The sequence below is a fragment of the Coptis chinensis genome, chromosome 9 (assembly GCF_015680905.1).
Source record: "Coptis chinensis isolate HL-2020 chromosome 9, ASM1568090v1, whole genome shotgun sequence".
NCBI lineage: Eukaryota > Viridiplantae > Streptophyta > Magnoliopsida > Ranunculales > Ranunculaceae > Coptis > Coptis chinensis.
Window position 1 is genome coordinate 38,039,135 of NC_141464.1, and position 16,064 is coordinate 38,055,198.

General features: G+C 44.4%; 2 protein-coding genes across 2 annotated transcripts; both read right to left on the minus strand.

Moving 5' to 3' along the window:
* Positions 1–7,658: 7,658 nt before the first annotated feature.
* LOC147475867 (uncharacterized) lies at positions 7,659–8,186 on the minus strand. The gene has a single exon (XM_086585556.1). The coding sequence runs from the start codon at positions 8,184–8,186 to the stop codon at positions 7,659–7,661; it is 528 nt and encodes a 175-aa protein (XP_086441682.1).
* Positions 8,187–8,575: 389 nt separating this feature from the next.
* LOC147475868 (uncharacterized) lies at positions 8,576–9,277 on the minus strand. Its single transcript, XM_086585557.1, has one exon. The coding sequence runs from the start codon at positions 9,275–9,277 to the stop codon at positions 8,576–8,578; it is 702 nt and encodes a 233-aa protein (XP_086441683.1).
* Positions 9,278–16,064: the final 6,787 nt, after the last annotated feature.

Sequence of the window (16,064 nt, forward strand, 5' to 3'; positions counted from 1 at the left end):
CCGAAGGATGAAAGATCCAAGCTCGATGACAAAGCCAAGCAATGCATTTTTCTGGGTTATGAGAATGAGAAGTTTGGCTACAAACTCTATAATCTGATTAACCAGAAGGTAATCCGAAGTCGAGATGTTGTGTTCTTAGAAGACCAAACCATAACAGACTTTGAGGAGGGTGAGAAGCTACAAGCTTTCACTAATGATCTTGTTGATTCAGAACCAGAAGTTCTTACTGTGGAACATGCATAAGGCATTGAGAATGCAGAGAACCATGGGCTTGAAGCTCATGATGAGAATCAGAAGTTCTTACTGTGGAACATGAATAAGGCATTGAGAATGCAGAGAACTATGGGCTTGAAGCTCATGATGAGAATCCTATTGCTCATAATGGGATAGAACCTATTGATATAGAAAATGTAAATGAAGTGCATGAACCACCACCAGAGCAAGCAGAAGTGCATCCTCCTGAGGCACCAGCAGATGGGGCAAGGAGGTCAGACAGAGAGAGACAAGCTTCAACCAGGTATCCACCACATACATATGTTCTACTATCAGATGGTGGATAACCTATATACTATCAAGAGGCTCATGAAGGTACAAACAAAGGGAAGTGGTTGAAGACCATGCATGATGAGATGGATTCTTTGCATAAGTATCACATTTATGAGTTAATTGAGAAACCAGAAGGAAGAAAAATTCTCAAGAATAAGTGGATCTACAAAGTCAAGCATGAGGAGAATAATCTACACCCAAGGCACAAAGCTTGCCTTGTTGTGAAGGGATTTCGTCAAAGGAAAGGTATTGACTTTGATGAGATTTTCTCTCCTGTAGTCAAGATGACTTCTATCCGGGTGGTATTGGGTATGACCGCAAGTATGAACCTAGAGGTTGAGCAACTAGATGTCAAGACAACTTTTCTTCATGGAGACCTTGAAGAAGATGTCTACATGGACCAACCAGAAGGGTTTGAGGTCAAAGACAAGGAGCACCTAGTATGCAAACTGATAAAAAGCTTGTATGGGTTGAAGCAGGCACCGAGACAGTGGTACATAAAGTTTGATTTCTTTATGGCGAAGCAAGGATACAAGAAGTCTACTTCCGATCATTGTGTGTTTGTTCAGAAATTTCCAGACAGGGATTTCATAGTGCTCTTGTTGTATGTGGGTGATATGTTGATAGTTGGTCCAAACGTCAACAAGATATCCAAGCTGAAGAAAGACTTCAGTAAGTCCTTTGAGATGAAGGATTTGGGTCAAGCAAAGAAGATACTTGGGATGCGGATCACTCGTGATAGAAAGAGTGGGAAGTTGTGGCTTTCTCAAGAAAGCTACATTGAGAAGGTGTTGATGAGATTCAACATGGATCAAGTAAAGCCAGCCAGTTGTCCGCTTGGTGGCTAGTTCCACATGACCAAAGAGATGTGTCCAAAGGGTGAGCATGAGTAGAGTTAGATGGAAAAGATTCTTTATACATCCGCAGTGGGTAGCTTGATGTATGCAATGGTGTGTACAAGATCGGATATTGCTTTCACCATTGGTGTTATAAGCCGATTTCTGTCAAATCCGGGTAAGGAGCATTGGGAAGGTGTTAAGTGGATATTGAGATATCTCAAGGGCACTTCCAAATTGTGTTTGTGTTTTGGTTGAAATAAGCCCTTACTTGAATGCTACACTGATGCAGACATGGCAGGTGATGTTGACTCGATGAAGTCCACCTCTGGTTATCTGGTTACTTTTGCAGGGGGAGCAGTTTCTTGGCAAACTAAGTTACAAAAGTGTGTTGCCCTCTCCACTATAGAAGTCGAGTATATTGCAGCCACTGAGTGTTGCAAAGAATGCTATGGATGAAGAGGTTCTTCGATGAACTAGGGCTAAAATAGAAAGAGTTTGTAGTCTTATGTGACTGTCAGAGCGCCATCCATTTGAGCAAGAATCCGAGTTTTCATTCTAGATCCAAGCACATACACGTGCGTTATCATTGGATTAGAGAAGTACTCGAAGACAAGCATTTGTGTATTGAGAAGATCCATACCGACAAGAACGGGTCGGATATGATGACCAAAGTCTTACTAAAAGGTAAGTTTGATGTTTCCTGTGCTACCGCTAGAATAGTAGTAGACTCCTCCTGTTGATTTGGAAATTGCATGGAGGTATTCCCCTCATTGTTCGGGAGGGGGAAATTGTTGGAGTTATCCCTCACATGAGGAGAGAAAAAGAAGTTCAGTTTATAAGTGAAGAAGGTTGGCCAGCCAATTTGGTCTTGCCCAAAGTGCGCCCAGCACCATGAACAGAACAACACGGTACTTTGAGGTAGCCACGACATTGGTTTGCCTAAGGCGCACCTATGTCTATTTTCGGAGTTTCTAGTTGCTACAGTAACTGCGAGAGATTGCGGGTTACTATATAAAATAGAAACAAGGTTTTGAAAAACCTAAGCAACACGAAAAAGATAACACAAGAGAGAGAAAACCCAATCTTGAAAGCAATCAAGATTGAGAGATAATCTTTACTGAGAGACAAGCCTGTAAAGAGAGAGGAGTGATCTAGTAAGGTGAGAGACTGAAAGGAGTGATTGTAATCTTCCTTCCCACTTTATAAAAAGATTAGCTCTTGTGGAAATAGGCACCATTGGTCGAACCACGTTATATCTTTGTGTTGTGGTATGCTTGTTTACTCTTCTTTGCATTATTATTTGTTGTTAATAGTTGTTTAGAGAGTTAGGCATGTTAGCTAGGTTGTAGTAGATATTTAGAATTGTATGGAGATTGTTGTTTGTTCAACTACAAGTTATCTGTGTAGTGAGGATTGATTGGTATCGTATTAACCCGAACACGAACTGCCTACGTATCCAGTTCCCTGACAAACTAGAATCAAGTCGAACGTAGTTCATTGTTTTGATTCGAGTGATAGAGTGGTCGATGGTGAACGGAGAAGATGGAGAGCGGAGAAGAAGCCTAGGATCCTCCCTTTGTTTAGAGAGTGGAGAGGAAATATATAGAATTCCCTCTCCCGTTTGGTGCTCCATGAATTGAATGAGATCCACCTTTGGTGCTCTATTCATTGATGATCTTTAATGCATGTATTTATGTTCATTTTGTAAGAATTTGGTAACTCATGACTATTGAGATGACTAATTGTAATTATCTAATAAGTTAGTCTCAAGATATGATAAATAGCAATGACACGTGTCGTGAATATATTGATGACAATATATGTCCCCCACAATCATATTGCCAAAAGTAGTAATTATAGTGTGTGTTAATCATCAAATAAACGCTATTTTTATTTACCTAAGAAATTTCACCATTTCTAGGATATCCATGTTCCCACTCACTAGTCAAGGGATTGACTTCGCTATTGAAACATCATCGATCCCAATAATTAAACTGAAGAATGGGTGGATGATTGAGCTTCATTTAGCATGTATTAACCTTCCTTGCCTAAGAGATATAACATAGCTGTATGAACCCTAAAAATCTCCTCTCCTAGATCTCTCTCTTTCTTTTCTTTTTACTGTTTCTCCCCTCTCTTCTTTTAGCGGCCTCCCCTTTTTCTCTTCCCCTCCTCTTCTTTTTATATCTCCCCTCCTCATCCCCTTAGTCGTCCACCTGTCTCCTCATCTCATGGATCTCCTGGCTGCCGTACATATGCCACGTCGTGGTCTAGGGTTCCGCAGTACTAATCCTGTACTCCTCCTTTTCTTTCCTTATGTTGCCTCCTATCCTCTGCACCGCTGACTTAGTCCAACTTCCAACACTCTACTACAAATGCCCCTTCTCAACTCCGCGGTCCTGGTAATGGATCCGGGGTCGAGAATTCTCATTTTTATTCTGTTTCCCCTGCTCACGTCACCTTTCCTCGATTTGCGTGTGATGGGACTGCACTCATCACGCGTGTTTTCGGCTGCCCCTCAAACTTTGCGTCTCCACGTGTCTCACTCTGGCTGGACTGTCTGCCTGACTCTTCGATTTTCTCAATCTCCCATAATTACGCTTCTGTTCCTCCTCTATTTAAACTTCTTCCCCACTCTTTCTTCTCTCACTTCAACTTCCCTTGCTCTTTCGATTTTCTCTACTCAGCCTCCTTACCCCTTTTTTTCCGATTGCTCTACCATCTGCATTAGTAGTCTCCGTTTCCCTGGTGACTCCCTATCCCCTCCAGCGATACTCTTCGATTTCGTCTTCTCCCTTTGGTAAGTTTTTATTTTCGTTCTTTCTCTCTTTTGTTGGTTCAGTGTTTTTGTGGATTCTATATTTTGCATCTGTTCATCATCCTACTCCATGTCGGGCTCCAAAACCGGTGGCTCTTCGTCTTCCTCATCAGACTGCGAGGCTTCTCCGCCCGGTCCCGCCCTTGCTGTGGTTCCCTCCACCTCCGGCTGTCAAACCACTTTACTGCCACCCCCTTCTAGATGCTATAGACCTAATTTGATCGCAATTAGGACTGCCTACGACATTCCGGCCGATATAGTGTTGGAGCAAGTGCCGTCTGTCACCCATTATCCCCATCTGGTTCCCCAGAGACTGGGGTATCTTTTAGTTACTGTAGGATAGATTATCGCTGGTCTATGACTTTCTCTCACTCTTCTTGATGTTGAGGTGTGTAATCACTTCAACATTCCCCCTTGCCAGGGTATAGGGAATTTTTGGAGGGTTCTCTATGCCGCTAACTCGTACAACAAAACTGGCGAACCTAAAATTACCAGCTGCGACATCTATTCCCAATATTATATCAAAACCAATACCAAAGACGTCAGCATCGGGTACCAATCCTTTTGCGTACCCCCCCCCCCCGGAAACAACCTTTTGTACTCCGCGTCACCACCTTTGACAAGGTGTGGCACCCACTAGCCATTATATGTGCCAAGTCAATTTCTTTCTGCATACATTCCTTCCGATCTAACACTCACCCACTTCGCCTTCATAAAACGCGGTGAGTGTCTTATCTCTTCCTCTCCCTTTCGGCATGCCGCTCTTATGTCGCTAATCCATGTCTCCTTTTTGTTTTGTAGGTTGGCGATTAGATTCCAAGTCTCGAATCTATTCGGGCATCTCTTGTCCCATATTCCAAAGGCTTCGTGAACTCGGTCTTGCACAAGCCGACCGCCTGGGTATCCATCCGACTACTGCTACTCTTCTACTTACATTTCCCCCTCCCCACAACATCGGTGGGTTCCCCGCTCCATTTTTTAGACCTCCTCCTCCCAAAGAACGACGACCTCGAGCTTCCCTTCCTCCCAACAAAAGGTCTCACACCCGTTCCTCCCGCCGTCATCCTCTCGACACTTCCTCGCATTCCCCCGCTTCTCTTGAGTCTCCCGATCGCACCCTATCTCCGGCTCCAGACGACATTCCTTCCTACCGCTCTATTGCAACTTAGGATGATCAATACACTTCCCCCTATTCTCCTCCTGATGATATGGATGTACGTGAGCAAAAACTGTTTGGCAGTGAGTCTGATGAAGATTAGGTGACGGAAGTTCCCTCCCATGAAGTGCGGGCTTCTATTGACCAGCCCCCCTCCAAGAGGCAGTGGACTACTACCTTTGAAGAGCCCGCCCCTGTCATTCTGCAAACATCTGCATCTGAAGAACCAGTTCCTACCTCTTTGCCCCCTCATTAGGTTGCACCCTCTCCCCGCTCACGACGGGCTGGCAAAGAACCAATACCGCCCACCGCCGGCATCCAAATTGGCAGTTGCAAAGGATTTTTGTCCCATTTTCAATGTGTGCAACCGTCGAGTGTTTACAGTGGATTTAGCCCTGGACAATGCCGCCGTTGCCTCCTCTTTGTTCTATAATGCTCATCTGCCGAAGGATATAACCTATGTGGACGGAGGTTCGTTTGACCAGCACCACACGTTGCTATACACCAACTGGGAAAGGGTACCCCTCTCTCTCTTTTTTATCTACTCTTCTTTGATTCTAGGTGAGCCTGGACATCTCTTTCATGATTCACGGCCTATTCAGTGCCAAAACCAAGGTGGCCTCCCTAGAGAAAGAACTCAACGACCCTACTGGTCTAAAATCTGCCTATGCCGGCCTCCAGTCTGATCTAAAAGCTGCCTAGTTGGCCAAACTCTGGGTTCAGGATGAACTTAGGTCTGCGGAATCGTCCCATCAGCGATATATGGACTCTGTCAATGAGCGTTTGAATAGTCAAAGGGAAGAGCTTCTTCAGCACCACCAGCTCAATCTGGATGCCCTCTTTCAACAACATCGTGAGACCTTGGATGCCCTTAATCAGTAGCATCGGGATACTACCGCCGAGCTAGTAAAGCAGCATGACGCAGACATGGTTATACTTTGCGACCGCTTCAAACTACTAGCTGACAAGAGGGTGGCCAAGAAAATTCAGGAGGAGCATGCGCGACTTATTCAGGAAGGAAGGCTTCTCCCTGAGCAACCCGCTATCTCGGTGACGGAATCTCGAGAGATCGCCATGGAAGAAACACTTGCCTCCGAGGTCCCTCCTGAAACCCCTGTGACCGAAGACCTTACCCTCCAGGCGGCGATCTCTGATGGGACACCCGTTGCTACAGATGAATCTACCGAGGCTCCATCTGATGCTGATCCCATCGCGGCCACCACTGATGGAACTACCGAAGAGGCTCCTGTTGCTGATCCCGCTTTAGAAATGCTTTAGAAACTTACTGTATTAAAACAATGTCACCCCATCGCACTCTGTTATTTGTTTCGCTCTTTGTCTTGCGATTGTCCTTTTTCTTTGCTACCATTTTGTTAATGACCATGATGTTTGATTTTGCTCAGTGTGAATATTGCCTTGTATCTCATGACTTTATCTACTCGTTTGAATTGCAAAGCATCATCCCCTATCCATCATAGCAACTATAATTAGGCTCTTGCCCTCTCTTTGTTAGGCGGTGCATCCTACCTAGGCATTCTTCATTGCCCCATGTGTCATTTGCATCTTTTGTCTGTGGAGGGCTCATCCCACTCCACGAGCTCTGTAATCTAAGGACGTCTGCTGGGGCAACTCATCTTGCCCCAGGTCCAACTTTGGCCTCGTGTCCATGAAGGGCTCATCCCCTCTTTTTGGTCTTATGTCAGTGAAGGACTCATCCCCTCCGCTGTTCTTTTCGTAGGTCTCTCTCTTTGCCCCATGTGTAGTGTATGTCTTTCATCCACAGAGGGCTCGTCCCACTCCGCGGGCTCCACATTCTCATGAAGCGGGTAGGGGCAACTTGTCTTGCCCCAGACTCAACTCTGGCCTTGTACTTGCGGAGGGCTCATCCCTTCCGTAGTCTCTCTTCATGCTTGATTTCCATGACCCAGGTGTAGTGTATGCCTCTCATCTGCAAAGGGAACATCCCGCTCTGCGGGCTCCATGGCCTTTTGAAGCTAGTAGGGGCCACTCATCTTGCCCTAAACTCACCTCTGGCCTAGTACCAACGAAGGGCTCATCCCCTCCGCGGTCTCTCTAGTCTCGTGAGACGAGTATGGGCAACTCATCTTGCCCCAGCTCGACTCCGCCATTGTGTCAGCGAAGGGCTCATCCCCTCCGCTGTCTCTCTCTGCACTTAAATTCCATGCCCCATGTTCATTTTGGACTGCTGCCCTTACACATGATATTCTTTTATCAAAAGTGTCGTTGTATTATATATTTACATACAGCCTCAAACTCTTGCTCTAGATCTTCATTACATTCAAGTGTGAAATCTTTTTAACATCCTCACATTCCAGGGCTTCTCTATCACTTTGCCTTCTTGTGTCCGCAATTTGTAGGTGCCTGCTTCTCCCATATCTACCACAGTATAAGGTCCCTCCCAATTTGGACCCAACTTTCCATCTGTCTCCTTCCTGGTATTAGGCGTCACTCGCCGGAGCACAATGTCACCTACTTGGAATTGCCGCGATTTGACCCTCTTGTTGTACTGTCTTTGCAATCGGTGGTGATACTCTTCCAACTTTATACAAGCTGTGTCTCTTCTCTCCTCTGCCAGATTCAGGTCCGCTGCCAATATTCTCCAGTTTGATCCATCCTCCATGGCCTTTGTTCGCGTAGTAGCTGCCACCATCTTAGAAGGGATCACAGCCTCCACGCCGTAAGTTAACGAGAATGGGGTCTCCTGGGTGGACGTTCGAGGTGTGGTCCGATAGGCCCAAAGTACATGATTCAACTCATCTGCCCATGCACCTTTCCTATCTTCCAACTTCCTCTTAAGGTTGTTCATAATAGTTTTGTTGGATGACTCTGCCTGTCCGTTGCCCTCGGGATTGTAAGGGTCGAGAACCCCTGTTTCACCTTATAAGCCTTCAAGAAACCAGCCAACTTTGCTCCTGTGAATTGAGTTCCATTGTCTGCTATGATGGCATATGACAGTCCAAGTTTGCAAATAATATTCTCCCATAAGAACTTGACTACTTGTGCCTCCTTCACCTATTGCAAGGCTACGACCTCAACCCATTTCGTGAAATAATCAGTGGCTACGAGCATGAATCTCCGTTTACCGCTGACCATGGGCAGCGGTCCCACTATATCCATTGCCCACATTGCGAATGGCCATGGGCTTGAGACGTTATGCAATGGTTCCGCAGGGGTGAAGATCAGCTGGGCAAACCTTTAACATTTGTCACATCTCTTAGCAAATTCTACGACATCTCTTTTTATATGGGGCCAGAAATACCCCTGTGTCAACAATCGGTGTGCCGTAGTTCTTCCCGCGGAATGGCTCCCGCAATCTCCCTCATGCAACTCTGCCTGCACCTCATTTGATAAACTCAGACCCAAACATTTTAACAGAGGCCCATTGAAGTTTTTTCGGTATAACTCTCCCTCTAGCAAAACATATCTCTGAGATGTCTGTTCCCATCTTCTTCTCTCCTTCTTATCTGTGACTTCCTTTCCCGCTAAGAAACGCTTAATCGGATCCATCCAACCCTCACTCTCTTCCGCGACCTGACAAATTTCTCTTGCATCCTCAGTACTCGGTCTCTCCATCCTTCTCACTCGTATTGTCCTTTCTTCCGACCTGGGAATTGCGGCCGCTACATATGCCAGGGCATCGACATGTCTGTTATCTCTGCGGCCCAAATGAAGGAACCTGAGTTTTGTGAATTTTACAGATCGTTTGCGCATCACATCCAAATATCTTGCCATCTTAGGGCACCGGGCGGCGAACCTTCCATTCGCTTGACACACCACCAAATTTGAATCGGAGAATACTGTCAGCTCCTTCACTCCCAAATCTTCGGCCATTCTCAATCCCGCTATCACCGCTTCGTATTCTGCTTCATTACTGGATGTTGCGAACCCTAGTTTCATGGTTTGCTCTATTCTTTCATTATCATGTGTGACCAACACGACTCCTATGCCGCTGCATGCATCGGTAGCCGACCCATCCGCGAATACCCTCTATCCATTCCTCTTATCCCACGGGTCTAAGAGGTCTGATTCTCCCTCCCTCTCTAATTCCATGACCATTTCCTCTCCCCACGTAGGATCCTCTGTGGGAAACTCTGCCAGAAATTCAGCCATTGCCTGCGCCTTTTCTGTGGTTCTTATCTGATATTGTATGTCATAGGAACTCATCATCATGGCCCACTTCAACATTCTGCCAGATGTTTCTGTCTTCAGCGCTTGTCTCAGGGGTAAATTCGTTACCACCACCACCACATGTGACTCAAAATAGGGTTTCAGCTTCAAGGTGGAGAAAACTAATGCCAAGGCATACCTCTTAATTCTACTGTACTGCGTTTCTGCGTCTAATAATGTATTGCTCTGAAAATACACCGGTTTCTCCATCTTGTCTACCAATCGGACTAGAACTGAGCTAACTGCATATTTCGTGGCCCCCAAGCACAAGTACAACTTCTCCCCCGTCTCGGGTCGTGACAACAAAAGTGCTTTGCCCAAATATTTTTTCAATTCTTGAAATGCCTCCTCACACTCCGCGGTCCACACAAAATCCAGTGTGCTCCTTAACAACTTGTACAGCGGTCTGCATTTATCGGATGACTTGAAAATGAATCTATTCAAAGCCGCGCCCTTCCTACTAACCTCTGTACTTCCTTCACATTCTGCAGAGACGACATCTCTACCAAAGACCTTATTTGCTCGGGGTTAGCCTCGATCCCCCTATGAGTAACAATATAACCCAAAATTTTTCCTGTACTCACCCCGAATGTACACTTCTCGGGGTTCAGCTTCAAGTTATATTTCCGTAGTATCCCGAAGGTCTCTCCCAAACCCTCTATATATTCCTCTTCCGACGTACTTTTTTCCACCATGTCATCTATATAAATCTCAATTCCCTTCCGAATCTTGTTTTTGAACATTTTCTCACCCAATCGCTGGAAGGTCACCCCCGCATTTCTTCAAACCAAACGACATCCTTGTATAACAATAAGTGCCGCCCTCCACCACAGACGATGTCTTTTTCTGGTTTGGCCCATACATTGCGACCTGATTGTACCCCATCGACGCATCCATGAAGGAAAATATCTTGAATCCTGCCGTCCTATCCACCAACTCATCTACTCGCTGCATGGGATAACTGTCTTTCGGGCATTCGATATTTACATCCGTAAAATCCACGCACATACGCACCTTTCCATTCTTTTTTGGTACCATGACTATGTTAGATAACCAGTCTGTGAACTCAACCTCTCGGATTATCCCCGCCCTTTTCAACCTTGCGACCTCTTCACGGATCCCCTCGGCGTATTTCGGTCTAATACTGCGCATCTTTTGCCTCACGGGTTTTGCGTCCTCTTTCATATGCAAGTGGTGACAAGCGAATTCTGGGTCCAATCCAGTAACATCCTCTATTGTCCAAGCGAAGACATCTCTATTTTCGGACAAGAACTGTATCAACTTACCCTTCCACTATTCTAGCAAATTTGACCCTATCAACGTGAACTTCTCCTCTTCCCCTTTCGATATTCACCACCTCAATCTCGTCGAGCGTCTTTGGACCCGCCAATGTCTCCTCCTCCCCCTCCACCAGAGGTGCACTGTAATTGCTATGCTTGCCTCTTCTTAGGATTAGAATTTTCTCCTTCGGGTACGCGGATCAACCGCTTCACGGTTCCCCGATGACTGTTCTTGGCAGTTACCTGATCACCGTAAACCTCGTATAGGCTGGTAGGTGTGGGAAATCGTATTACATGATAATACATCTCGTGAATCCACCGCCTTCCCAAGATTGCATTATATTGCGAAGCCGAATCTACCACCATGAATCGGGCAAAAACTGTCACTGGTGTGGTTGTCACGGGCAATAAGAGTTCTCCTATGGGCTCTATCATACTCCCGTTAAATCTATACAAATTAGTTCGCGAGGGGAGCAGCTGCTTAGGATCGACTCCCATTTCTTCCAAAGCTCCTCTGAACAACAAATCCACTACACTTTCACAATCAAGCAAAACCCTTTTCACCATGCAGTTTCCTATCGCGACTGTAATGACCAGCGCGCCTTCATGTGGTGAGTCCACTGCCCTGAGGTTCACGCTACTAAATACGATTATGTCCTTTGCTGTTGTCGCTACCTCCCTTTGTTGTGGTCTATCCATTCTCTCATTGATTTGCTTGATGCTCACGGTCTGCCTTATTTTGTCTTTATGAGCGTTATGATTCAGAACCTCCCCGCTGTAAATTACATTGATGGTTCCCAGTATTCTTCCCTGCGGCGGCACGCGTTCCTTATTCTGGGCATCTCTCACAAACTCTCTCATCCTCTCTTTCTTCACCATTCTCTGAACCAACCATTTTAGAGCGTAACAGTCATTTGTCTCATGATTCCTTATCTAATGATATGTGTAGAAGGGTTTATCTGGTATCTCTATTGGCGTGCTTTGTGGTCCTTCATACCCCGATATATTCTTTATTAAGGGTAGGATCTCACCCAATGGCTTATTCAGCGGAGTCTGTTCCATCTCGCGGTATGGCTTCCTCTCCCTGTACTCCCTTCGAACGCCTTCCCTGTTTCCTTCTGCCCGTGCTCTATATCCGCGGTATCCCTTACTTTCTTTTTCTGATGTCTCAGCCTTCCGGTGTTCCCGTTCCTTATCCAAAGACAACACTGCCTTCCCAGACCTCTTGGAATCTTTCTGCATAGAATCTTCATATCTTATATACTTTTCCACTCGTGGGTACAACTCGTATAACGTCGCGATCTCATTCTTGGCTACGGATTGGTGCACTCCTGTCCCTGGACGCAAGCCTCTCTCAAAGGCTATCACCGATGTCCTCTCATCTAGATTTTCCACTTTCAGTGTCTTAGCCTTGAATTGGCACAAAAACTCTCTAACTGACTCTGCGGATCTTTGTCGTACGTTGAATAGAGCCGCAATATCTACCACCCGTTTTTTCTGATGTATGAAGTGGTCTATGAACGCTTCTCCAACTCCTGGAAATTTTTGATGCTCCCCGCTGGCAACCTGTAGTACCAATCCGACGCCCCTCCTTTAAGGCTAGCCGGGAACATCATACACCGCAGACCATCATAACGAGACTCCTGCCAAAGGGGCATTTGTTGCCGAAAATGATGGATGTGATCCGTTGGATCTCCTTTGCAGTTGTACCTCTCAAACCTCGGCTAAGCGAACCGCTTTGGGACTTCCGAAGCCCATATGTCATCTGCTAATGGGTTGCGATTCAACCCAGCCACCACCTGACTTGCCGCTCCTCGGTGCTCCTTCGCTTGTTGCCGGTTTGCCTCCCTATCATTGTCTATAATTTCTTGGACTTGCTCCATTGTTAATCCAGCTACTAGGTTTTCCACAAGATTCGGTCCGGGCTTCTCCTCATCCTCAGATCTCTCATTCTCAGACCCCTCACTTAGCTTTTCCCCGACCTCTTCCTCCACCTTTCTCTTTCTCTTCTCAGCTCCTCGTTCTCCTCTCTCAGCGTCTCAATCTCTTCTCGCATCAGTCGTGTTTCTTCCGCTTCTCGCCCCTCTTATTGTTTTCCCCCTTCCTCAATCATTGCTTCCGGCATCGGTTCCTGAACCCTCACCTTCTTTGGTCTACCCGCTGCTTTCTTTGGTGCCATTTCTACGCTGCTTGTATCTCTCCCCACAAACAGCGCCAAATGTATGAACCCTAAAAATCTCCTCTCCTAGATCTCTCTTTCTTCTCTTTTTACTGTTTCTCCCCTCTTCTTTTAGCGGCCTCCCCTTTTTCTCTTCCCCTCCTCATCCCCTTAGCCGTCCACCTGTCTCCTCATCTCATGGATCTCTTGGCTGCCGTACATATGCCACGTCGTGGTCTAGGGTTCCGTGGTACTGATCTTGTACTCCTTTTTTTTCCTTATGTTGCCTTCTATCCTCTGCACCGCTGACTTAGTCCAACTTCCAGAACTATGCCACTATAATAGCTAATTCGTATGAAAAACATATTCAGACTTGCTGTGCATCTGTCTCCCCGTCGACGTCACTAATTTGGATCTCCGATCCTTGCTCTCAACTATTAAGCAAGCAACTAATACTTCTCCAAAATTTGAGATGTCACGAGGAGAACCTAAGCTAGCTTCTTCATCTAAGGACTGTAACGTAACATTTCACCATGCCTAGGCCACCATCAACAATAATGTTGCTTTCTAGCACATCTGGATAGAACAGCTCACCCGATCGCTATTTTGGTTGTCAAATATACAGAAGAACGAGATTTGTCATTATTAATCTATCGGTAGTAGTATTTATTTATTAATTTTATCATAAGCTTTTGTATAGTGACTTAGGTAGACTATTGGAATGCTCTAAGCACTTCAAAAAGGCGTAGATAAACTTCACTCCACTACTTCGAGATAAGGGATTGTGCTAGTAATCATGCATCATTTTTAGCATCCTAATCCCAGGCCAAAAGTGAGTGATGAAGAAACATTATTCTTATTCCCCGTTCCCATCAAGATAGCCAACATGGCCTAGAGCAAGCCAAGGTCTGAGACAAGAATCACCAGGCTGGGATAAGGAGAGCTGAGGGAATTATTATGAAGGTTACTATCCACGTTTAACTTAGCAAAGTGTCAAATATGATAGCACATCACACCAGATGAATGAAAGAACCATGGAGTGAGACAAAGAGCAGGTTAATGCAAAGAGATCGGACCACAAGAGCGTTTAGATGAAACCAGATAAATTGAAGGTTGAACTACAAAAGAAACATAACAAATCGGATTTTGAAGTTTGAATAATTCACTAATCATGGGCCATTCTTTTTGGTGCACTGTGGCACATTAGATGGTCTACCCAAATGACACTGGATGCGCAAGCTGTTGGGCCTAGACTTAAGCTTCATGAAATCGAGCCTCTTCTGTTGGGTAGAAATCCCAGTCAAAGATCAGCCGATAGGGCTAGAGCAATCCGAGGTTTGAGGCAATTAAGTATCACCTGGCTGGCTGGCTGGCTGTGATGAAAAAGTGGCCACGATATACTAATGGACCAATATCAACATTTAGCGTAGCAAAGCAAGAAATGGGCCTCAGCCCCCTCAATCAAATCCTGTTATATATAAACTCCCCATTCACGAACGTATATGTAAAACCTCCCTATTATTTAGGCCTTGCCAAATAAACTCCTCGTTTTGAAATTGATTTGCGGTCTCGGTTTCCTATTATACCCTTTTCAATAAATCAAGATTTTAAGCCTTTTCTTTAACTATGTTGACTTTGATTATGTGTAACTCTAACATTGTCTTTGTACCATGGGAAACACCATAAACAATTTTCCAAATGGCATTTCTTTTCGACCAATTCACAATATGGTCATCTCTAAAAAAGTTTCCAAAATCTTGCAACTACAAAAGCTATGAATTTCTTGTACACCTTCTTGTTTACATTCTCTTATAATAAGAGAAAACCAATTAATAACAAATATCATCTAGGAAAACTTTAAAATGCATAAATGATTACTATGCAAAGAATCGATACAAATACTATACAAATTTAAGAATGAGTACAAATACTATGTAAAGTTAAAAATGCGAGAATAAAACTACTATGCAAAGTTAAGAATGCATAGTAAAATTACCACCACACATTACACAAACATGAAAAAGCAAATAAAAAATATTGTGCAAATTTAAAAAATCTTGAATACTATGCAAAATTAAGAATGCAAAATATAAATACTATGCAAAGTTAAGAATGCAAAGTATAATTACCACCACACATTACACAAACATGAAAAACAAATAAAAAATACTATGCAAATTTAAGAATGTAGAGTAAAAACAACTACTGAAAATATAAAAATGCATAGTAAAACTACTAGATCTGCGGTAAATCTAAACTTGAAATTGCAAAACTATGAAAACTTGAACCGATTTTAACAAGATTTGGTTTGTTAAGTAGTTTTTGAGCAGAAATCTTTTCAATTTCATCTCCATCTCTTCTAGAACTTGAAGGTTTGATTTTTTTGTTTGATTTTCAGCTTTTTTTCGAAATTGTAGAGTTTTATTTTTTCTCTTTTGTTGCTTTCATTTTTTTTGTTGACGGTAGAGAATTTACTTTCGTGTACTATATGAGAATTTGCGATAAAAGATGCTTGGATCTAAAAAAAGCTAGCGCGGAGATGGAAGCGATAAGAAAGTGTGGTCGAAAAAGCGAAAAGTTCACGAGTCTATTTTACGTGGGGGTATTTTTTGGGTAGTTTCTTATTTTATTAAATGCAGGGAGGTTTTGTGGTGAGAAAAGAATTGAGGGGGTTTTAACGTACCGGTTTCTGTGGGAGGGTGATTAAACCCAAATCCTGCTTAGCAAAGTGTACCACGACCCGTTGATCCTTCGGTAGAGTGGTTGACTATCAACAAGTTGGTCATGGGATCAAGTTGTCGCGACCAAAAAAAAACAACCAACAAAAAGCTTAGCGAAGTGTTCGCACCAGACGAATTGAAAGAACACGATGTGAGACAAATAGCGAAGCGATGCAATGAGAATATGCATGCTAGCGAATCAATGCAGAGAGAATATGGCATGCAAGCATGTATGTTAAATATTTTGGGCAGCGGTATTTACACAACACTTAATCTAAACACCTTTAAAAAAGCTTACCCGAGTTAGCCGATGTAGCTTGAGCCGCCAACACATAGAGGCGTGGGCGAGCTAGCCGTGC